Source organism: Oncorhynchus gorbuscha, linkage group LG01 (assembly GCF_021184085.1).
Source record: "Oncorhynchus gorbuscha isolate QuinsamMale2020 ecotype Even-year linkage group LG01, OgorEven_v1.0, whole genome shotgun sequence".
In the NCBI taxonomy this organism is placed as follows: domain Eukaryota; kingdom Metazoa; phylum Chordata; class Actinopteri; order Salmoniformes; family Salmonidae; genus Oncorhynchus; species Oncorhynchus gorbuscha.
Window position 1 is genome coordinate 49,107,987 of NC_060173.1, and position 25,602 is coordinate 49,133,588.

General features: G+C 42.3%; 1 protein-coding gene across 1 annotated transcript in view; it reads right to left on the minus strand.

Moving 5' to 3' along the window:
- The window catches only part of LOC124010467 (metabotropic glutamate receptor 8-like), a 216,191-nt gene extending 191,125 nt beyond the window's left edge, over positions 1–25,066 (minus strand). Inside the window, exons 1-2 of the mRNA XM_046322956.1 lie at positions 24,858–25,066; positions 16,962–17,815 (exon numbers count right to left, since the gene is read on the minus strand). Of these exons, the coding sequence (XP_046178912.1) occupies positions 16,962–17,495 (534 nt within the window). The 5' untranslated portion in view covers positions 17,496–17,815; positions 24,858–25,066. The remainder of the gene's footprint in view (positions 1–16,961; positions 17,816–24,857) is intronic.
- Between the last annotated feature and the right edge of the window lie 536 nt (positions 25,067–25,602).

The window sequence follows — 25,602 nt, forward strand, 5'->3', positions numbered from 1 at the left end:
GTGGCTACTTAATGTGCAAAGGATATAATTAGTAGTTATCTCTTATGACTCCTAAAATAACATTCCAATGTTAACTAAAATAGTTTAAACCTCTTTGGGCTAGAGGGCAGTATTCGGAAGTTCGGATGACTGACGTGCCAAAAGTAAACTTCCTGTTACTCAGGCCCAGAAGCTAGGATCTGCATATAATTTGTAGCGTTGTATAGATAACACTCTGAAGTTTCTAAAACTGGTATATAATATCTGTGAGTATAACAAAACTGATATGGAAGGGAAAAACCCAAGGAAAATCCAACAAGATTTCATTTTTGAGGTCACAGGTTAGTTCAATGCTGGTCTATGGGATATTCAAAATAATTCCTCCCAGATTGCAGTTCCTATGGCTTCCACTAGATGTCAGTCTTTAGGAAGGGTTTCAGGCTTGTATCTCAAAATATCTCAAAAGTTACCTGTAAACTTTGCCAAAACATTTCAAACTACTTTTGTAATACAACTGTATGTATTTCTAAACGTATATAATCAAACCAAATGAAGACGGGGTGATCTGTGTTCAATACAGGAGCAAAACAAACTGACACTACTTTTCTGGTTACACGCCTCTATCAAAAGGTACACATGAAGTGATGTTTGTTCTGAGCTATGGTACTTCTGCATTACACAAAAGAAAAACCTCAACCAATTTCTACAAACTGGTGACATCCAGTGGAAGCTGTAGGAACTGCAGTAAAGTCGATTCGAATTCTGGATTCCCCATGAAAACTTATTGAAAAGAAAGTAACTTAAAATAAAAAATAAGAATGGTTTGTCTTCGGGGTTTCGCCTGCTAAATAAGTTATGTTATACCCACAGACATGATTCAAAAAGTTTTAGAAACTTCAGAGTGTTTTCAATCCAATACTAAAAATAATATCCATATATTAGGAACTGTGACAGAGTAGGAGGCAGCTCAGTTTGGGCACACTATTTATCCAAAAGTGAAAATGCTGCCCCCTACCCAAACAGTTATTATGGCTGCAATCCCATTAACGGGAACGATATGACAACATCCAGTGAAAGTGCAGGGCGCCAATTTCAAAACATCAGAAATCTCAGAATTAAAATTCTTCAGACATGTATCTCAAACCATTTTAAAGCTAATCTTGTTGTTAATCCCACCACAGTGTCCGATTTCAAATATGCGTTACAGCAAAAGCACCACAAACGATTATGTTAGGTCAACACATAGCCACAGAAAAACACAGCCATTTTTCCAGCAAAAGATTTTCCAGACAGTCACAAAAACCACAAATAGAGATAAAATGAATCACTAACCTTTGATCATCTTCATCAGATGACACTCATAGGACTTCATGTTACACAATACATGTGTGTTTTGTTTGATAAAGTTCATATTTATCAAAATATGAGTTTACATTGGCACGGTACATTCACTAGTTCCAAAAACATCCAGTGATTTTGCATAGCCACATCATTCAACAGAAATAATCATCATAAATGTAGATGATAAAAGTAATAATCATACACATGATAATAAGTAATAATCATACACATGGAATTATAGTTATACCTCTCCTTAATGCAACCGCTGTCAGATTTGTTTTTTAAACCTTACGGAAAAAGAACCCATGGAATAATCTGAGACGGCGCTCAGAAGTAAACGTCACAATAGCCACAATGATGGCGTCAACATAACAAGAAATTACATGATAAATATTCCCTTACCTTTGATCTACATCAGAAACCACTCCAGGAATCCCAGGTCCACAATAAATGTTTGTTTTGTTCGATTATGTCTGTTATTTATGTCCAAATACCTTCTTTTGTTAGCGCGTTTGGTATACATGTCCAAACGCTTATTCTGGTCAGCGTTATATCTGACAAAAACTTCAAAAAGTTATATTACAGGTCGAAGAAACATTTCAAACTAAGTATAGAATCAATCATTAGGATGTTTTTAACATATAGCTTCAATAAAGTCCCAACCGGAGTATTCCTGCGTGTCTTCCTGAGCAAGTGGATACCATGAGGAATAAGCGTGATCAGAAAATGGCTGACTGCCAGACACCTGTTAGATTCTACTCCCAGACACCTGTTAGATTCTACTCCCACAACACCGTAGAAGTCTCATTCAAATTTCTATTGATGGTTGACATCTAGTGGAACCCCTAGCCATTGCAACAGCATTAATATCTCAATGGGATTTCATTGGGGACTCTGCTGAATACATACAAAGCTCAGATTTCTCCCTTCCTGTTTTTGTCATGTTTTGTCTTATTTTGTCTTGTCATTTTGCTTTTCCCTCTGTTCTTTTCCCCCTCCCTCTTTCTCTTCCCTCTATCGCTCCGTTCCTGCTCCCAGCTGTTCCTATTCCCCTAATCAATCATTTAGTCTTCCCACACCTGTTCCCTATCTTTCCCCCTGATTAGAGTCCCTATTTCTCCCCTTGTTTTCCGTTTCTGCCCTGTCGGATCCTTGTCTATTGTTCACCGTGCTGTGTCTGTGTATCGCCCTGTCGTGTCGTGTTTCCCTCAGATGCTGCGTGGTGAGCAGGTGTCTGAGTCTGCTACGTTCAAGTGCCTTCCCGAGGCAACCTGCAGTTCAAGATCGAGTCTCCAGTCTGTTCTCGTCATTACGAGTGGAATTGTGCTTTATGATTGTATTTTTACTTTACTGGATTAAAGACTCTGTTTTCGCCAAGTCGCTTTTGGGTCCTCATTCACCTGCATAACAGAAGGATCCGACCAAGAATGGACCCAGCGACTATGGATTCTCTCTACTCTACTCTCGAGTTCCAGGGAGCGATGCTCGGCAGACACGAGCAGGAATTGTCTGCTGCTCGGCATGCCGTTGAGACCCTGGCCGCTCAGGTCTCCGACCTCTCAGGACAGTATCAGAGTCTTCGTCTCGTGCCACCAGCTACTTCCGGGTCTTCCGAGCCTCCGGAACCTAGGGTTAATAACCCACCATGTTATTCTGGGCAGCCCACTGAGTGCCGCTCCTTTCTCACCCAGTGTGATATAGTGTTCTCTCTCCAACCCAACACATACTCAAGAGAGAGAGCTCGGATTGCCTACGTCATATCACTCCTTACTGGTCGGGCTCGGCAGTGGGGCACAGCTATCTGGGAGGCAAGCGCTGAGTGTACTAACAATTATCTGAACTTTAAAGAGGAGATGATAAGAGTTTTTGATCGTTCAGTTTTTGGGAAAGAAGCTTCCTGGTCCCTGTCTTCCCTATGTCAAGGTAATCGATCCATAACGGATTACTCTATAGAGTTTCGCACTCTTGCTGCCTCCAGTAACTGGAACGAGCAGGCGTTGCTCGCTCGTTTTCTGGAGGGACTCCACGCTAAGGTTAAGGATGAGATTCTCTCTCGGGAGGTTCCATCCAGCGTGGATTCTTTGATTGAACTCGGTATTCGCATTGAACGACGGGTAGATCTTCGTCACCGAGCTCATAGAAGAGAGCTCGCGTTAACTGTGTCCCCCCCTCTCCCGACACTACCATCTTTCCCCACTGACTCAGGTGTTGAGCCCATGCAGCTGGGGGGTATTCGCATCTCGACTAAGGAGAGGGAACGGAGAATCACCAACCGCCTCTGTCTCTATTGCGGTTCCGCTGGTCATTTTGTCATTTCATGTCCAGTTAAAGGCCAGAGCTCATCAGTAAGCGGAGGGCGACTGATAAGCGCTACTAGACGGTCCTCTCCGTCAAGTACCTGTACTACTTTACCGGTCCATCTACGCTGGACCGGATCGGCAGCTTCCTGCAGTGCATTAATAGACTCTGGGGCGGAGGGCTGTTTTATGGACGAAGCCTGGGCTCGGGAACATGACATTCCTCTCAGACAGTTAGGGGGAGCCCACGGTCATGTTCACCTTGGATGGTAGTCCTCTCCCCAGTATATTATGTGAAACACTACCTTTAACCCTCACTGTATCTGGTAACCATAGTGAGACCATTTCTTTTTTGATTTTTTGTTCACCTTTTACACCTGTTGTTTTGGGTCATCCCTGGCTAGTGTGTCATAATCCTTCTTTTGATTGGTCTAGTAATTCTATCCTTTCCTGGAACGTTTCTTGTCATGTGAAGTGTTTAATGTCTGCTATTTCTCCTGTTTGTTCTGTCCCCTCTTCTCAGGAGGAACCTGGTGATTTGACAGGAGTGCCGGAGGAGTATCATGGTCTGCGCACGGTCTTCAGTCGGTCCAGAACCAACTCCCTTCCTCCTCACCGGTCGTATGATTGTTGTCCTGTTCTCTTCAAGAAGTGTTTTGCATCCGCTCCTATCCTTGTTGCACCTGACGTCACTAAACCGTTTATTGTTGAGGTTGACGCGTCGGGGTGGGCGTGGGAGCCATTCTGTCCCAGCGCTCCGATACTGACGATGGGGTCCACCCTTGTGCGTATTTTTCTCATCGCCTGTCACCGTCGGAACGTAACTATGATGTGGCTAACCGCGAACTGCTCGCCATCCGTTTAGCCCTAGGCAAATGGCGACAGTGGTTGGAGGGGGCGACCGTTCCTTTTGTCGTTTGGACTGACCAAAAGAACCTTGAGTACATCCGTTCTGCCAAACGACTGAATGCGCGTCATGCTCGTTGGGCGTTGTTTTTCACTCGTTTCGAATTCGTTATTTCTTATTGCCCGGGTACTAAGAACACCAAGCCTCATGCTTTATCCCGTCTCTTTAGTTCTTCTGTGGCTTCTACCGATCCCGAGGGGATCCTTCCTGTTGGGCGTGTTGTCGGGTTGACTGTCTGGGGAATTGAGAGACAGGTTAAGCAAGCACTCACGCACACTGCGTCGCCGCGCGCTTGCCCTAGTAACCTTCTTTTCGTTCCTGTTTCTACTCGTCTGGCTGTTCTTCAGTGGGCTCACTCTGCCAAGTTAGCTGGCCATCCCGGCGTTCGGGGGTACGCTTGCTTCTATTCGCCAGCGGTTTTGGTGGCCTACTCAGGAGCGTGACACGCGCCGTTTCGTGGCTGCGTGTTCGGACTGCGCGCAGAAGAAGTCTGGTAATTTTTTTCTGCTTCTGCTCCTGGTCTTGCTGGGTCTCAGTCTGTTCCCTGCCATCGCATCTCTCCTGTTCTTGTTCCTGCCCTTGCTGTGTCTCAGTCTGTCCCTAGTTGTTACTCTCCTGGCCTGTTTGGTCCTGTTTGCTCTAAAGCTTTCAGTTCTCTACCCGTGTCTCATTTTTTTTTTTTGAGTAGTACCCTAGTTTCCCTTTTTATCGTTTTTCGTTACGGTCCTGAGGAGAGGAGTTGGGTTCTTTCTCGGGACGTGCTGGACCGTTTGTGATCTATGATTTCCTCCGTTGCCGCCAGTGTTCCTCCTCGAGAGCGCCAGGAGGCGCTCGGTGAGTGGGGGGGTACTGTCATGTTTTGTCTTATTTTGTCTTGTCATTTTGCTTTTCCCTCTGTTCGTTTTCCCCCTGCTGGTCTTTTTAGGTTCGTTCCCCTCTTTCTCTCTTCCTCCCTCTCTCTCTTCTCTCTATCGCTCCGTTCCTGCTCCCAGCTGTTCCTATTCCCCTAATCAATCATTTAGTCTTCCCACACCTGTTCCCTATCTTTCCCCCTGATTAGAGTCCCTATTTCTCCCCTTGTTTTCCGTTTCTGCCCTGTCGGATCCTTGTCTATTGTTCACCGTGCTGTGTCTGTGTATCGCCCTGTCGTGTCGTGTTTCCCTCAGATGCTGCGTGGTGAGCAGGTGTCTGAGTCTGCTACGTTCAAGTGCCTTCCCGAGGCAACCTGCAGTTCAAGATCGAGTCTCCAGTCTGTTCTCGTCATTACGAGTGTAATTGTGCTTTATGATTGTATTTTTACTTTACTGGATTAAAGACTCTGTTTTCGCCAAGTCGCTTTTGGGTCCTCATTCACCTGCATAACAGTTTTGATTACTCCTCAGGATTTTGCCTGCCATATGAGTTCTGTTATACTCACAGACATCATTCAAACAGTTTTAGAAACTTTAGAGTGTTTTCTATCCAATAATAATATGCATATATTAGCAACTGTGACTGAGGAGCAGGCCGTTTACTTTGAGCAACTTATTCATCCAAGGTACTCAATACTGCACGCCAGCCATAAGAAGTTAGGCTGGCGGGCAGTATGTCCCATGGGATAAATGTTGTGGATGTCTTTCCTCATAATCCTGGACTATCGGACCACCATTTTATTACGTTTGAAAAATGCAACAAATAATCTGCTCAGACCCCAACCAAGGAGCATCAAAAGTCGTGCTATTAATTCACAGACAACACAAAGATTCCTTTATGTCCTTCCAGACTCCCTCTGACTACACAAGGACGTCAGAGGACAAAAATTAGTTAACCACCTGACTGAGGAACTCAACTTAACCTTGCGCAATACCTTAGATGCAGTTGCACCCCTAAACTAAAAACATTTATCATAAGAAACTAGCTCCCTGGTATACAGAAAATACCTGAGCTCTGAAGCAAGCTTCCAGAAAATTGGAACGAAATGGTGCCACACCAAAATGGGAGTCTTCCGACTAGCTTGGAAAGACAGTACCATGCAGTATCGAAGAGCCCTTACTGATGCTTGATCATCCTACTTTTCCAACTTAATTGAGGAAAATAAGAATAATCCTAAATGTATTTTTGATACTGTCTCACGCAAAGCTAACTAAAAAGCAGCATTCCCCAAGTGAGGATGACTTTCACTTAAGCAGTGATAAATTCATTAACTTCTTTGAGGAAATGATCATGATTATTAGAAAGCAAATTACGGACTCCTCTTTAAATCTGCGTATTCCTTCAAAGCTCAATTGTCCTGCACAACTCTGCCAGGACCTAGGATCAATTGAGACACTCTATTGTTTTAGTACTATATCTCTTGACACAACGCTGGAAATAATCATGGCCTCTTAAACCATCAAGCTACATACTGGACCCTATTCCAACTAAACTACTGAAAGAGCTGCTTCCTGTGGTTGGCCCTCCTATGATGAACATAATAAATGGCTCTCTATTCACCGGATGCGTACCAAACTCACTAAAAGTGGCAGTAATAAAGCTTCTCTTGAAAAAGCCAAACCTTGACCCAGAAAATATTTTAAAACTATCGGCCTATTTCGAATCTTCCATTCCTCTCAAAATGTTTACAAAAGACTGTTGCGCAGCAACTCCCTGCCTTTCTGAAGACAAACAATGTATACGAAATGCTTCAGTCTGGTTTTAGACCTAATCATAGCACTGAGACTGCACTTGTGAAGGTGGTAAATGACCTTTTAATGGCATCAGACTGAGGCTCTGCATTTGTCCTCGTGCTCCTAGACCTTAGTGCTGCTTTTGATACCATCGATCACCACATTATTTTGGAGAGATTGGAAACCCAAATTGGTCTACACGGACAAGTTCTAGCCTGGTTTAGATATTATCTGTCAGAAAGATATCAGTTTGTCTATGTGAATGGTCAGTCCTCTGTGAATGGTTTGTCATCTGTAAATTTCGGTGTTCCTCAAGGTTCCGTTTTAGGACCACTATTGTTTTCACTATATATTTTACCTCTTGGGGATGACATTCGAAAACATAATGTTAACTTTCACTGCTATGCGGATGACACGCAGCTGTACGTTTCAATGAAACATGGTGAAGCCCCAAAATTGCCCTCGCTAGAAGCCTGTGTTTCAGACATAAGGAAGTTTACTGCTAAACTACAAAGCATTACATGGGCTTGCTCCTACCTATCTCTCTGATTTGGTCCTGCCGTACATCCTTATATGTACGCTACGGTCACAAGACGCAGGCCTCCTAATTGTCCCTAGAATTTCTAAGCAAACAGCTGGAGGCAGGGCTTTCTCCTATGGAGCTCCATTATTATGGAATGGTCTGCCTACCCATGTGAGAGATGCAAACTCGGTCTCAACCTTTAAGTCTTTACTGAAGAATCATCCCTTCAGTGGGTAATATGATTGAGTGTAGTCTGGCCCAGGAGTTTGAAGGTGAACGGAAAGGCTCTGGAGCAACGAACCGCCCTTGCTGTCTCTGCCTGGCCAGTTCCCCTCTTTCCACTGGGGTTCTCTGCCTCTAACCCTATTACAGGGGCTGAGTCACTGGCTTACTGGTGCTCTTTAATGCCGTCCATAGGAGGGGTGCGTCACTTGAGTGGGTTAAGTCACTGATGTGATCTTCCTGTCTGGGTTGGCACCCCCCCTTGGGTTGTGCCGTGGCGGAGATCTTTGTGGGCTATACTCGGCCTTGTCTCAGGAAGGTAAGTTGGTGGTTGAATGTATCCCTTAGTGGTGTGGGGGCTGTGCTTGGTGTTATATCCTTACTGTTTGGCCCTGTCCGGGGGTATCATCGGATGGGACCACAGTGTCTCCTGACCCCACCTGTCTCAGCCTCCAGTATTTATGCTGCAGTAGTTTGTGTCGGGGGGCTAGGGTCAGTTTGTTATATCTGGAGTACTTCTCCTGTCTTATCTGGTGTCCTGTGTGAATTTAAGTATGCTCTCTCTAATTCTCTCTTTCTTTCTCTCTCTCGGAGGACCTGAGCACTAGGACCATGCCTCGGGACTACCTGGCATGATGACTCCTTGCTGTCCCCAGTCCACCTGGCCGTGCTGCTGCTCCAGTTTCAACTGTTCTACCTGCGGCTATGGAATCCTGACCTGTTCCCTGGACGTGCTACCTGTCACAGACCTGCTGTTTTCAACTCTCTGGAGACAGCAGGAGTGATAGAGATACATTTAATGATCGGCTATGAAAAGCCAACTGACATTTAATCCTGAGGTGCTGACTTGCTGCACCCTCGACAACTACTGTGATTATTATTATTTGACCATGCTTGTCATTTATGAACATTTGGACATCTTGGCCATGTTCTGTTATAATCTCCACCCAGCACAGCCAGATGAGGACTGGCCACCCCTCATAGCCTGGTTCCTCTCTAGGTTTCTTCCTAGGTTTTGGCCTTGCTAGGGAGTTTTTCCTAGCCACCATGCTTCTACACCTGCATTGCTTGCTGTTTGGGGTTTGAGGCTGGGTTTCTGTACAGCACTTTGAGATATCAGCTGATGTACGAAGGGCTATATAAATCAATTTGATTTGATCAAAAGTTTGTGGTTCATTTTATCTCTATTTCTGCTTTTTGTGACTCCTCTCTTTGGCTGGAAAAATGGCTGTGTTTTTCTGTGACTAGGTGTTGACCTAACATAATCATATGGTGTGCTTTTGCTGTAAAGCCTTTTTGAAATCGGACACTGTGGTGGGATTAACAACAAGTTTATATTTAAAATGGTTGTATGTTTGAGGAATTTTAATTATGAGATTTCTGTTTAAAATTTGGCACCCTGCATTTTCACTGGCTGTTGTCAAATCGATCCCTTTAACGGGATTTCAGCCGTAAGAAGTTAAATAACGTGCCATAGAATTCTGTAGCACCATGCAATCTGTGCTGCAGTACGCTGCAACCTTTAAAGGACGAACCACTGTAGTTTTGATGTCTTCACTATTATTCTACAATGTAGAAAATAGCAAAAATAAATAAAAACCCTTGAATGAGTAGGTGTTCTAAAACCTTTGACCGGTAGTGTATGCTTATACACGCAAATATATTTATAACCTCCATTTGTACCCTCTTCCCAGACAAGCCCTTCCCCCTCCTAAGTCTAGGATGTACAATGAATCTCTATGGCTAGGCAGGTGGTGTTATCTTCCCATCCCGAATCCGGAACCTTTGGTACTCCTCCACACATCTCCCGGTCTTCTTTACGGTCAGGAGAGGCTTTGAGACTAGAGAGTATACATTCTGGCAGCTTGCCTCAGTCCCTTGTTAATTTTCCGGACTCATACACAAAGGGCTATTTGAGAATAAACGACCCATTCATACTCAAGTGAATATATTGATGCAAAAAATATTGAGAGAAAAAAATGATATATAACAGTGAAGCTATAACATACTGAGAGACGAATAATGATATAAAAATATGATATTAGACAACGTCATAGGGCAGTAGTTTACAATCTATTAAATCTAACACATGCCTCCGATCTCACCCTTACGAAAACCTTCTGTCTCAGAGACAGGCCCTCTTTGTTATATGATTATAAACATACTAAAACATTGCCAAGTCCATAGCCTCGGGGGTAGGGGTGCAGCACCCACTCAATTTTTTGAAATTAAATTAAAATTGAAATATTTTTTTTCACAAAAGTAGTGCACTGGGACTTTATTACTATTACTACTAAAAACATTATTTCAGCATCTCCACTTTGGCAAAAAAGATAGTTGTATAATCAACCTTTTTATGCGTGAGTTCCAAATATCTCTAACAGTCACCCCAGTGTGAGTTCTTTTATGCACATGATGTCAGAATGCACTCACTGCTTCAAAACGTGATTGACACAACAGGACAGTTAACCCGCACTGCCTGCTAATTATCTATAGGCTATGTTTCAACTTGTCAATTTGAAATTATTTTCTAACAACATTTCTTTTCGAACAACCGTTTGAATTGAGGAGTGTTCCACCTCCTAATTAATTCACATAGAAGTAGCCCATTTCATTGTTGCGGACAATTTATGTTTGAGGCTTTAAAACATCTTAGGGCTGCAATCCCGTTAACGGGATGATATGACAACAGCCAGTGAAAGTGCAGGGCACCAAATTCAAAACAGAAATCTCATAATTAAAATTCCTCAAACATAGATACATGTATCTATCTATAATTCCACCACAGTGTTCGATTTCAAATAGGCTTTACAGCGAAAGCACCACAAACGATTATGTTAGGTCACCACCAAGCCAAAGAAAAATGCAGCCATTTTGCAAGCCAAAGAGAGGAGTCACAAAAAGCACAAATAGAGATAAAATTAATCACTAACCTTTGATGATCTTCATCAGATGACACTCCTAGGACTTCATGTTACACAATAAAGGTATGTTTTGTTCGATAAAGTTCATATTTATACAAAACATCTTAGTTTATATTGGCGCGTTACGTTCACTTGTTCCAAAAACATCCAGTGATTTTGCATAGCCACATCGATTTAACAGAAATACTCATCATAAATGTAGATGATAATACAAGTTATACACATGGAATTATAGATTACCCTCTCCTTAATGCAACCGCTGTGTCAGATTTTTTTTAAAGCAAACCATGCAATAATTTGAGATGGCGCTCAGAAAATAAGTACAATTTTCCGCCATGTTGGAGTCAACAGAAACCAGAAATCATATTATAAATATTCCCTTATCTTTGATGATCTTCATCAGAATGCACTCCAAGGAATCCTAGTTCCACAATAAATGCTTGATTTGTTCTATAATGTCCATTATTTATTTCCAAGTAGCTACTTTTGTTAGCGCGTTAGGTACATATATCCAAACGCTAGTGCAGGTCACGCATAACTTCGGACAAAAACTTCAAAAAGTTATATTACAGGTCGAAGAAACATTTCAACTAAGTATAGAATTAATCTTTACGGTGTTATCATAAATCTTCATTAAATTTCCAACCAGAGAATTCCTTTGTGTCTAGAGAAGCAATGGAACGCAGGTCGATATCAAGTGGAATGCGTTTTACCAGGAAATGGCTCTCTGCCAGTAACCGGACTCATTCAGCTCTTATTCAGGCCCACAACACAGTAGAAGCCTCATTCAAGATTCTAAAGATGGTTGACATCTAGTGGAAGCCCTAGGAAGTGCAATTTCATCCATATCCCACTGTAAATTCAATAGGGCCTGGGTTGGAAATCGACCAACCTCAGATTTCTCACCTCCTGTTTGGATTTCTTCTCAGGTTTTCGCCTGCCATATGAGTTCTGTTATACTCACAGACATCATTCAAACAGTTTTAGAAATGTCAGCGTGTTTTCTATCCAATACTACTAATAATATGCATATATTAGCAACTGAAACTGAGGAGCAGGCTGTTTACTCTGGGCACCTTTCATCCAAGCTACTCAATACTGCCCCAGCAGGCATAAGAAGTTAACAAACTTCTCTTTTCGATCAAGTATGCAGACATTTCTGCAGTCTTGCACTAACTTTTTCCCCGTGGCATATTATCTGGCTGGCGCTTGCATTGCCTTCATTGTTGTTTTACTTTCAAATAATAACTTTGGACATGTGTACGTTCCTATCAAAGTAAGTGCTTTATTTTCTGTATATCGTGTTGTTGTTTCTATTCATATAGTATGTATGTATGTATGAAGCACAATGTATTTACAGTTTTATTCACATGTTTGTAAGTTCTGGTGACAAATAATTCATTCTGAAATTTGCATCGATTTTAACGGACACCTATGAAGTGTGTAAAATACGTTTTTTAAGGTTGTACTGATTATGATGAGCTAAAGCTAAGCTTTTTGCAAGCTATGTCTGGCGCCATGTTTGTTGACATAATACAATGCATTCTGAGTGTCACATAAATGTCTGTCAGACCAAAGATGTTAGAGGTGACGGAATGGTTCAATCATATTTTTAAAGTAAACTTCCGTAAGTGAATGATTGTAGACAACATCCATACTGCAAACAGTCCAAACTCATCTTGCCTCTTCTTATTATCTTTGGTTGACGCGAAAAAACAAACATGGTGTCACGCAAAAACTACCCATCGTCGGATTACTTTCGATTTTTAGAAAGTGATTTACTCAATTAATTCGATCAATGGTGAGCTCACCTGTGATGTGATGAATTGTAAATAGTAATTGCTATTAGCTAAGTTATATTGTGGTTTCTGTCAGCCGAGAGTTAGCTAAATATGACTGCTTGTGTTACGTCAATCTTAGCGTAAGAACTAATATAGCCTACATTTTCAGGTTTGGATGATTGCGTTACGCTGTCGCTACTGCTGTGAATGTCTGAACATTGCATCCAAAAATAAACTGGTCACATTCAAGATATAACTTTGTAAGGACTGTATTTGTGAAAAATGTTCCTGTGAAAAAAGTCACCAGCTCAAACGCTGACTGTTGCGTCAATCGAAACTGGACGGTCTAAATAAGCGTTCTAATCACACAGGTTTGAGCGTTACATTGCAAGGACCACTGTAGAATGATCACACCAGTTTGTTAATACGTGTCAAATCGTTAAGAAGTGCAAGATTCAACAATTGGAATTGTAAGAAGATGTTGCCCTGTCCCTTTCTCTGTGATTGTCATTCATTGGAATCCAGAAAGAACAAAACCCTGTCCTCAAACTTTAACATTAAAAAGTGCATAACTACGTGAAAGACACACATCTGCATTATGTAAAACATTTTCCTACATCAAATGACAGCTACCTTTTGTGCAGTATTAATTTAACATCCTTACAAACCACTTAATGTAAATGTACATTACTGTATTGTACATAGGCTGGTCACCGCTAGCTGCTAGCTTTCTGGAGCATATTGGACTGTTAGCTGAATAGATCCATTGGCCAATTTCTTGGGCCATGATACCTATTTTGCCAATTGGACTTGGACCTCTCTGCTACTCGGTACCCTACTAATCCATCACGACTGGTCATCACGACACCGCACACGGACACTAAAACTGACTTTCCTCTGTTGAGACGTCCCTCTAAGGCCCTTCTGCTTGCTTGCTAGCCCCGGCACCCAGCTGTGCCCTGGACACCATATGTGAATTGATTACCCCCCCATCTATCTTCAGAGCTCATGCTGCTAGGTAATCTAAACTGGGACATGCTTAACACCCCGGCCATCCTACAATCTAAGCTTGATGCCCTCAATCTCACACAAATTATCAATGAACCCACCAGGTACAACCCCAAATCCGTAAACACGGGCACCCTCATACATATCATTCTAACCAACTTGCCCTCCAAACACACCTCTGCTGTTTTCAACCAAGATGTCAGCGATCACTGCGTCATTGCCTGCATCTGTAATGGGTCTGCAGTCAAATGACCACTTCTCATCGCGATCAAACGACTACCCCTCATCACTGTCAAAAGCTCCCTAAAACACTTCAGCGAGCAGGCCTTTCAAATCGACCTGGCCCGGGTATCCTGGAAGGATATTGATCATCCCTTCAGTAGAGGATGCCTGGTTATTCTTTAAAAGTGCCTTCCTCGCCATCTTAAATAAACATGCCCCATTCAAAAAATGTAGAACAGGAACAGATATAGCCCTTGGTTCTCTCCAGACCTGACTGCCCTTGACCAGCACAAAAACATCCTGTGGCGTTCTGCATTAGCATCTAATAGACCTCATGATATGCAACTTTTCAGGGAAGCTAGGAACCAATATACACAGGCAGTTAGGAAAGCTAAGGCTAGCTTTTCAAACAGAAATGTGCATCCTGTAGCACAAACTCAAAAAAGTTCTGGGACACTGTAAAGTACATGGAGAATAAGAGCACCTCCTCCCAGCTGCCCACTGCACTGAAGCTAGGAAACACTAGGAAACACTGTATCCACTGATAAATCCACTATAATTGAGAATATCAATAAGCATTTCTCTACTGCTTTCCACCTAGCTACCCCTACCCCGATCAACAGCCCTCCACCCCCCACAGCAAATTGCCCAAGCCTCCGCCATTTCTCCTTCACTCAAATCTAGATAGCTGATGTTCTGAAAGAGCTGCGAAAACTGGACCCCTACAAATCAGCCGGGCTAGACAATCTGGACCCTCTCTTTCTAAAATGATCTGCCGAAATTGTTGCAACCCCTATTACTAGCCTACTGTAGGTTGCTTTGTATAAGAGGGTCTACTAAAATTGAAAAGGAATGAATAAACCATATCAGAATTCACATAGAAATAAGTTGTATTTCAAGAACCTGGAAAACAATTGCAGCACCCCCACCCCCAAACTACTTCTCGTGGCTAACACTAGTCAGTTTCTAACACTGTTGTCCCAAAATCTAATTACAGCAAATTACACATACAGTGCACAGTAATACTGAATGTGTGTAAATTATGGATGATCAAATCCATATGGTTTTGTACACTTTGGATGGGAATTAATGGATTTCGGAACTCTATAGGGAGCCATTTCGAACTTCAAACATGGTTTTATCCTGCACAGACTTGTTGTGACTTGGAACCTGAACATAATTGAGGAAACCCAGTTTGGAATGACAGGTCAATGGGATCGCCCCGAGGTCTACATCCATTTAAACTGCAACTACATCACCACTAACCCCAATTGTTAAAGGTTGGGATTGGGTGAAAGAGAAAGCTGATCACGGAACAGCACTTAGGGGAAAACAATTCAGAGTTCCTCTTGTCTTGAGGATGAAGCTGTACATATCCACTCCATTACTAAAACTGTAATTGGGCCAGCCCCTCAGCACGTGGATCGATAGTGACGAAAGCACAGTTTGTTTATGGGAGTCAATCACAGGTGACAGGTTGCTCCTTAATTGGGAAGGACGGGCTCATAGTAATGGCTGGAAAGGAATAAATGGAATGGTATCAAACATCAAACGCATCTCTTCCACTCCACTCCAGCCATTCTTATGAGACATCCTCCTCCCCTCAGCAGCCTCCTGTGGAGTCAATGGAGTGTAAAATCTGAGCTTTTGTGTCCAGGATGTAATGTATCCTTCACCAGACATTGATATGTTGTTTTTTCTGAGACCGGGAGGTGTCAAATGGAGGGGGGTGGGTGTGGGGAGGTCTGAACTAAGAACTGGGAGAAATCATTTAATTGTGTTCAAAACAATGGGTTGTAGTTCATAATGTACTGCACCTAGCAGATAGTTTACATTATCCACTTTGTTAGGGCAGCATCTATCAGCCTGTCAGGCCCTTCCTCTCCCTTGGTCTGACCTCTGATGCTACCTGCTATTCCATCAGTATTTAATTCACAGTCAAGACATTGCTCATGCCGCTGCTTTAGGCTGGAGATTCAACCTGTCGGGTCATTCTCCACTTTCACCTTTTCTCCTCAAGCAGATCACTGAATATTTATACTCTCCTCCATGTTGGGTAAGTAATATCTGTGCTGACCATGAAAATGATAATGGCTGTATTAGATTAATGCAACATATCAATGCAGGTCTATCACATTTCCCACATTGTATTTTTAGATCCAGAACAGTTGCTTTCTGTATTACAAAGAAGGGAGACAAAGGATGCTGTTTTGAGAGCAATATGCTGCAATATCACGATCAAGGTCAATTAAATCACAGAAATACTGGGCATGGTATATGTTTCCTTTTGGACAGTTCACTTAGTTAGCCCAGACAAAATAATGGGACTAATGCATAGCTATTGAGAACAATACACCTTGTCAGGCTGACACTACATATTCCAACAACTATGTGCTAAAATACATCTCATTCACTTCCCTCTGGGAACCAAAACTCCATACCGTAGTCAGTCATTTCACATCACTGGTTTGACCTTTTCGTGTGTCTACCACTGGTCAGCTGCTGACATCAGACCTGATTGGCATGCAAGAACTGTTATAAGCTATCATTGATAGTTTACAGCCCTCTGGGGTTAGAAGTAAAACCTATTTTAATAACGCTGACTATATTCTAATGGGGTATCGGGTAACTGAGCTTAATCTGCTTCAATAGCGAACATGCCAAGCACACAGGACAAACATCTCAATGCCAGAGCAATATTGTCAACCCATAACCTTGCTAATACCCATTGGCAACAGGACAGGACAGGATGATGATGGTTGTGTCTAGAAAATCTCTCAATTTTTTAACAAAGGCCCAGCCACTAGCTTGGGAGAGGAAAATAGTTATCTAAATAAAGGCCGTTTTGTAATGTTTTTATGATGACACCCCACCAAGCCTATGGAAGCGCCATCTGCATTCTAATGTCCAAGACAGCGGAACAAAGCCTGCTACGCTAACCAACTGAACCTTGAAGGGATGACTCGTCATAAATCTTTGACCTTTTCACAGACTTCAGAGTAGACTAGACCTTAGCCTGAGTCAAACCTAAGCTTAAATAATATTGAGAACATGGACTATGGGAAAAAATAAACACTATCCCAATTTCAAATAGCGGAAACAGAATCCTCACCTTGAAGAGCCGCAGGATGTTGGCCACCATGATGGACACCGAGCTAGCCGCTGCCCCTATGACCCCCACCACCTTATCCGGCTTGGCAAAGATGGGTGCGTCCCCATTGGCGCAGCGCACGTCTGAGCCATCCCTCTCGATGAGTGCCTGAACAAAGGTCAGTGACTGCTCCAGGGCATAGGTGTCTCTGGAACACGTGTCCAGGATGCGCGCCCCCAGGGTCACGTTTGGTAGCAGCTCTGGGTCCTTGTTGATCAGGTCAATGGCAAACAGCATGGCCTCCAGCCTATGAATGCCCTTCTCTTTCTTCAGCTCCCCGCAGGGCACTCCTCTCTCTCCACGGGAGTGCACAGGGAATAGGCCACCCAGCATGATGTCACCGTCCAGCCGGATAGAGTGGGCGTACTCCTGCAGAGGCAGCTGCGGGTCTGAGACCTTCTGAGTGGCAGAGACCAACAGCCAGTAGCATTTGGTAGTCAGTAGGAAGAGGAAGCAGTAACGGGAGAGGGAGGGGTGTTTGGACTCCCTGGCCATGGTGGTAGCAGTGCGGGTGAGTGGGATAGTGGGTCAGGGGAGGGATGGTGTAGCACTGGAAGATCGGAGCAGCAGGCAGCTGGTGGTGGGTGCACAGGGTGGGGCGTACCATGGGTGCCCCTCTCTAAATCAGGGTAGGGTTAGGGATGATTACCTCTTGGTTTCAAAGAGCTGCTGATGCATGTTCCTGGCATCCCTGGGAAGGGGGTGCAGTTTGAGTGATATAAGAGAGCTGGAGAGAAGAGAGGCTGAGTTTCTCACACTGGCTGGACAGTGGTGATTTCTCTCTGCAATCCTTGGCATCACATGCTCAAAAGACCCTGTTTGTGATGTGAGACAAAGGGAAATACAATTAATCTGTTACACAATGTAGGGTTGAGCTCTCTATTAGACACAGGCACATAAGTCATTAAACATATACAGAGAGGTCCGGAATTACTGGATCCCTTGATAAAGAAGACAGTATGAAATAAATAAGTACAGAGGTATATTGTGTGCAAAGAAAATGCAACAATTGTATTATCTTATGATAATGCAATTGTCCAGAGAAAGATTTTTCAGTACTCCAGCACCCTCCCTTTGCAAGATATCGCCACTGATCCTCTTTCTAAAATGTTTTATGAGATTGGAGAACACATTGGGAGGGACCTTACACCATTCCTCCATACAAAATATTTCTCAATCCTTGATATGCTTAAACTGAGTTTATGGACTGCCCTCTTTATTTCAAACCACATGTTTTTAATAAGGTTCCAGTCTGGAGACTGAGATGGCCACTGCAAAATGTTGATTTTTCTTTGAGGATTTAAATGTGTGCTTGGGGATATTATCTTGCTTGAAGATCCACTTGCGGCCAAGACTCCTGGTAGAGGCAACCAGGTTTTTGGCTAGAATATTCTAGTACTCTGTAAAGTTCATGATGCCATTGACCTTAACAAGGGCCCCAGGACCAGTGGAAGAAAAATACCCCATAATATCAAGATCCACAACCATATTTTACAGTATGGATTAGGTATCTTCTGCATGAGCATTGTTCTTTCTAAGACCAAACCCACGTACCATATGACCATAACACCGGTTCCAATCCAAGTGTCAATGCCGTTTAGCAAATTCCAGGCGGTGCTATGGTCAGATGACATGAAAATAGAGCTCTTTGGCCCAGACACCAATGGTGGATTACTTGTTAAACAAAATCTCTATCTCTGAGCAATTGTATTAGTATAAAATCATTTTAAAAATTGGAGCATAGCTCAGTATTTATTTTATAGGTGTTTTTTGCTCATCTGTATCAAGGGATCCAATAAATCCGTACCCCGCTCTATAAGAAAGGCATACGACCACACGCAAAGTCACATATGCTGTTTCTCCCCGCTCTTTCTCAAACACATACACTATATATATATACACCAAAGTATGTGGACACCCCTTAAAATATATATATATATATATATAACACAAAAGTATGTGGAGACCCCTTCAAATTAGTGGATTTGGCTATTTCAGCCACACCTATTGCTGATAGGTCTATAAAATTGAGCACACAGCCATGCAATCTCCATAGGGAAAGATTGGCAGTAGAATGGCCTTCCTGAAGAGCTCAGTGACGTTCAACATGGCACCGCCATAGGAGGCCACCTTTCCAACAAGTCCGTTCGTGGAATTTCTGCTCTGCTAGAGCTGCCCCGGTCAACTGTAAGTACTGTTATTGTGAAGTGGAAAAGTCTAGGAGCAATAACAGCCCAACCACAAAGTGGTAGGCCACATAAGCTCACAGAGCGGGACTACCGAGTGCTGAAGCATGTAGCAGGTAAACATTGTCTGTCCTCAGTTGCAACACTCACTACAGAGTTCCAAACTGTATCTGGTAGCAATGTCAGCACAATAACTGTTTTCAGGAGCTTCATGAAATGGGTTTCCATGGCCGAGCAGCCGCACACAAGCCTAAGATCACCATGTGCAATGCCAAGTGTTGGTGGGAGTGGTGTAAAGCAGTGGAAATTAGTTCTCTGAAATGATGAATCACACTTCACCATCTGGCATTCCGACAGACAAATCTGGGTTTGGTGGATGCCAGGAGAACGCTACCTGCCCCAAAGCATAGCACCAACTGTAAAGTTTGGTGGAGGAGGAATAATGGTTGGGGCTGATTTTCATGGTTTGGGCTAGGCCCCTTAGTTCCAGTAAAGGGAAATCTTAATGCTACAGCATACAATGACATTCTAAATCATTCTGTGCTTCCAACTTAGTGGGAACAGTTTGGGGAAAACCCTTTCCTGTTTCAGCATGACAATGCCCTCGTGCACAAAGCGAGGACCATACAGAAATGGTTTGTCGAGATCAGTGTAGAATAACTTGACTGGCCTGAACAGAGCCCTGACCTCAACCCCATCGAACACCTTTGGGAGGAATTGTAACGCCGACTGAGATCCAGGCCTAATCGCCCAACATCAGTGCCTGACCTCACTAATGTTCATGGCTGAATAGAAGCAAGTTCCCGCAGCAATGTTCCAAAATCTAGTGGAACACCTTCCCAGAAGAGTGGAGGCTGTTATAGCAGCAAAGGAGGGACCAACTCCAAATTAATGCCCATGATTTTGGAATGAGATGGTAGGCAAGAAGGTGTCCACAAACCTTTGGTCATGTGGTGTATGTGCACACGACACACTAAAGGCATCAAATTCAAATCTGGATCTCGAAGTCAGTTCTAATGCTTTTTTCATTCTTCCCCTCTAATCAGGGACTGTTTTAGACCTGGGACACCAAGTGGATACAATGAATTATTAGGTAGAATAGAAAACCAGCAGTATGCCAGACCTCCAGGGAATGATTTTAATGCCTCTGCACATAAGCATGCACCCATGCACAGACACACACACACACACACACAAAGGGGCAGACACAACAAACATCCACATGACACAGCAAGGAATCTCTCCTTAAACTGTGAACTCCTCAAACATACGCACATCTGCAAAAACTCTGTCTACAAAGCTGAGACTGTGCTTGATAAAAACATCAAAGAAGTGTATTATCATGTAGTAAGCTATTGCATTTGCAATGACTCTTATCCTTACCCTGATGTGAATTTAAATTGCTGTGATGTTTTTTACATAATCCATAGATATGTGTTTTACATAATCCATAGATATACAGTAAACTACATAAGAATCGACCCAGCAACATACCCTACAGCCTTACAGATATATTGCCGCACAATAGCATCGATGACAATGACAGAAACAGTGTGTGTGTGTGCGCACGCTGGCTGCTAGCCTGTAAAATGAAAACATGCCCGTCCTTTCTTCCGGAACTGAGAGGTTGGCTTACTGTCTTTTGTTTCATTGTTGCCTACATAAAAACTCATTATCCACACTTATTTACGATACTTTTTGGTACAAATGACAATTCTCTTTAGAGTGCCCCTCGTGATTACAGAATCATACAAATGTTGCGCCTGATCAATGGAGGCTTCATGTGCACATTACAATTGTGTGACATAGCTGTCAGACAGCTCCGGCCCTTACTCTAATCGTTCTTACCTTTTAACCAGATACTGATTGCTACCTGGGAAAACAGTGTGTGCCCTCCCCAGCCAGTCACTCTCATCCCAAAGAGTAACATGGCAGTGAGAGAAAAATGTGCAAGATGTGCATTGTGCACTCCTACATTGGTCTAAATACTTGTTTTTCTTTAGAAAATATCAAATGTAAAAATACCAAACAATAATGTTTTTTTACAGTTATAAAACAATTGATCTGTAACTCTTTAAAAGAACCCATCGCTGCACAAATGAAGCATGTCGATAACAACCATATGTAGCATAGCATGAATAGGCCTAAGAATGCATGCACCTGTGCTGCACGTTCCCTTCTGTGGTGAACGGCGCAAAATTATTAACCACCTCCTAAACTCCAGATGGGCATGCAAACATTTCCATCATAAATGGTTGAGTTGTTCTAGCCTCACAAAAGGTATTGTTCTATGCTAGTAGCCGACTAATTTATGATGGATATTCTGAGTATTGAGAACATGACACATTTCTTGAACTAAAACTTTTGAACGTAATGAGAAAATGTCGATTTTCGCCTAAATGATACCCCAAAGTTTAAAAAAATCTCACTTTTGAGGACACAAGATCAAGTACATAGTAGATATATTACTAAAATATTGTTTTCCTATTCAACAAAAGTGTGGTAAGTGACTGAAATGCTTCCTTGGGTAAAGGACAAATGCTTTCCAAATACAGTAACAATCAAATTATAAACAACATTACATTTTTTTTCATGTTGAGAGTTTAAAATCTGTCTGAATAATCACAACTGTTGGATTGGTTAGACTGTCCCCTTTAATATGCTATCTCCAAGGCTGGGCTTCGTCCTTCAGAGGTAGATTAAATCTATTATTTGTCTGGAAAGGGAGTGACGTGTCACATTTTCTGGCCTATGCAAATGTGTGTGTGGGGGGGGGGGTAAGCCCATTCAAGTCAGCTCCACTGACAGAGTGGTAGAAGAAAGCAGACAGATGGGGCTTGCTGGCACTATAAGGCACTGCAATGTTTACAGAGCTCTTTGTACACCAAAAGGTCAGTCGGAACCGGTCCAGAACCACTCAAAGTCCTAAATAGGGGACTTAACTTCTAAGAGGTTGGCATGGCAGGCAATATACCAGTGGTACTCATTGCTCGGACAGTGGGCCGCATTTGTGGCTCACAGTGATTTTCTTTTTTTCATAATACATAACAATGATACAATTTCAATTCAATGTGTTTAATGCAGGCCTGAATCACTTCATTTAATGTATCTATTGTTCCCTGGACGGCAGATAGATGGGAGTATAGCGCTGCTGTTGAACAGAAACGCCGAAATAGAACGTTTGCCGAAATAGAACGCAACTGCCAGCGACCAATACATATCAGTTTGCAACTAGCTAATTTTGCAGTCTGGTAGACATGGATTGATTTATTGTAAAAAAGGAACGTAAATCTACTGACAATGAAAATGAGGGGGGAGAGTTGGAAAACAACTTGACAGCTATGAACGAACAACCACCGGAGAACCAGGAAAATCAGGAAGATGGCGGCTGGGAAATGCAGCTAGCTAACGTAGCTAACGTGGCTCCGGTGGTTAAGAGAAGGATACGGTCGATTCAAGAAGAACACAGAAAGCTCCAAGAGAAATGTACAGACAAGTAATTTTTAGAATGCATAATGGGACTAGCCCATTTTGTTTTCATTGCCAGCAGGCAGTCAATTGTTTTAAACAAGCAAATTTAGAGCAACGTTTCCAGTCACACCATGCCCACTTTGACGAAACATATCCAACTCAAAGGACAGCTCAAAGGACAACAACAAATAATGGACAGATCTAACATTGTTGCAGAGAAAACGACAGAAGCAACATATAAGATTGCTTGGATACTCGCAAGAAACAAGAAGGCCTTCACAGATGCAGAGATTGTCAAATGTTTTTTGGCCTCAGTGGAAATATTTTATGCTAATTTCACAAACAAGGAAAATATTTTAAAGAAAATGAATTAAAGGACTGCAACTCTCAGACTCGACCACAACAAGACGCATAGAAGACATCAGCGAGGACATCGCTAAGCAACTGATTACTGACATATTGTGGCGCTGTGTTTTAGTATTGCGCTTGACGAAAGCATTGATGTAAGTGACATTGCCCAATTATGTGTTCCCTCAAAACAAGTCGTTCAGAGAGGAAATGTTATGTTTACCACCCCTTCAGGGACAAACACGAGGAGAAGATATTCTGAAAGCCCTTGTTACATTTTTTGTTGATAATAATATTGACTGGTCAAATCTGGCAACTGTGTGCACTGACAGCGCCCCAAACATGTGAGGGAAGGAGAAGGGACTCAACAATGAACATTGTGAAACAGAAACAGAGAAACAGACATACCAATGCACACCTGGATTGCCTCACAAGGATAGCAACAACAGATTATACATTTTGAATGAATTCAATCAAGGAGCAGAAAGGACATTTTTGCTCATCCAACTACCGAGGTAACCCTTAATATGGGTCTTATACATGTGATGTAGCCTATTTGATGTGTGTATGTATATTTTTGTGATGTGCTGTACATCAAATCAATTGCATGTGCTCTTTTGCTATGAATCTGCTCTCAATTGATAATTGATCATATTTGAAGAAAAAGTACAATGGTGAATGATTGTCTCAACCCAAAGTGCCCCTCTTACAAAAATGGTGAGTAACACTGCTATATACCAACAGGCTTATTTGTAGACTACCGTAATGACATGCAGCATCAACCCATAACCCAGCGAGTCCATAACGTTTTCTTCAACCCAACAATTGGGACCCACTCATCAACTACAATATCTAAGTGCAGAGCATATATTATCTTTAAATGACTACACACAAAAAGCAACAACTTGGCAACAGCCAGTCAAAATGTTAAAAGGCTTTGACTTGAAGATTTGACCCACAGGTGACGATTAAGCAGCCTCCTCCCACTTTGATTCAACACACTGGTTGAATCAACAGCAACATGTTGTCTCAGCCTCATGGCAAAAGGTGTAGAATAGCATGAGATTAGCTATAAAAGTCTAATTTTTCTATTTTCCTATGGAATTGTTTTTAGAATTGTAGGAAGTTATTTGAGTCATTGCTCAGACCTTGTGGGCTGTGAAAATGTGGTGTGCCCCTGCTCATTCACCCATCACTGCAAACAAAAGCTATATCAATCAAATGTAGGCATAATAGTTTTTGCAATTAATAGGCCTAATTTTTTTTTAATTAATGCATTTTATAAAGTTATCAAAATGAATTATTTTTATTGTTGAAGACTTGATTGCACCCTATTTTCAAAATAAAAAATGTACACTTGTGATGAAGGTGCAATATGATCAATGAGCATGATGATTGAAAGGTGAGAATTTCACTCTGGGATTGTTTTATCAGATAGTATATTCAGTGGTTTGCATTGTACATTTCTTAACTTTTACTCTCTCTCCCTTTCGATCGATTTGGACTCTGATGATGACAGAAATGCGCTGGAAACATGCATAACGACACAAAATGAACATGCATTTTTTTGCATCAGTGTTTCCTTCAATGGGGCCACTTTTTTGACCATGTTTTTGAGTACCTACCAGAAAGACATATCACAAGCATACCCTGTGTTAACAGGTCAAAATGTGACTTTGGGTGAATGACTGTAAGCGTGAGTGTCGAAAACTGATATTCTTAATTTCAAGTCTGTAGGCTATCGCTAAAGTAGAAGATAAAAACAAAAAAATCTAAACACATAAAAAAAAGAACATGATTCATATCGCAGAATAAATAGTTATTAGAAATTCAACAATTAAGTAGGACTTACCTGCGGGTTACTGAGATCAGGTCCTTCGCGCTCTCACTGCCACACCAATGCGGCGCAAGCTTTTGCTCATAGTGCTGAAAAAACACCACAGGAAGCCCGAGCGCGTTTCTTGTCTCATGGAATCACCCAGTACTCCCACACGACGGTGATTGGTTTTTCAACTCTGTGCTACCTAATGCTTCTCTGATGGTTGTTAGTTGTTGCTGTACAAACTGAACAGTTTATTTCAATTGACTGTTTCAAATCACCATAACCCGTGACCACACATGAAAACGCGTGCAGGGACTATTTAGGACGAATTCATATAATTCATGCTCAGAGTGTTTGCCTAGTCCAAAAGTGCAAGGTGGCATGTTCCTTCCCTCAAGACATGCATAGCCAGGCTGGTCTCATACACTATACGTAACATAGTCAACATAAATAGGTAAATATTTTTATGATATGTTATGTTTGGTTTGGTTACATAAGACAGATGGTTACTTAAGGAAAAAATGAAAGTGGGATGGTTGGTTGGGTTGTATGGGTTGGCGTACAACACAAAGTCTAGCAACCGAGAGGATGAGAGTTTAAATCTCGTCATGGACAACTTGAGCTTTTTAGCTACTGTGAAACTACTTAGCATGTTAGTTAATTAACCCTTCCCCTAACCTTAACCCCTTTAGCTAACCCTTCCCCTAAACCCAATCATTTTAGTTAACCCTTCCTCTAACCCTAACTCTTTAACCTAACTCATAAACTTAACCGT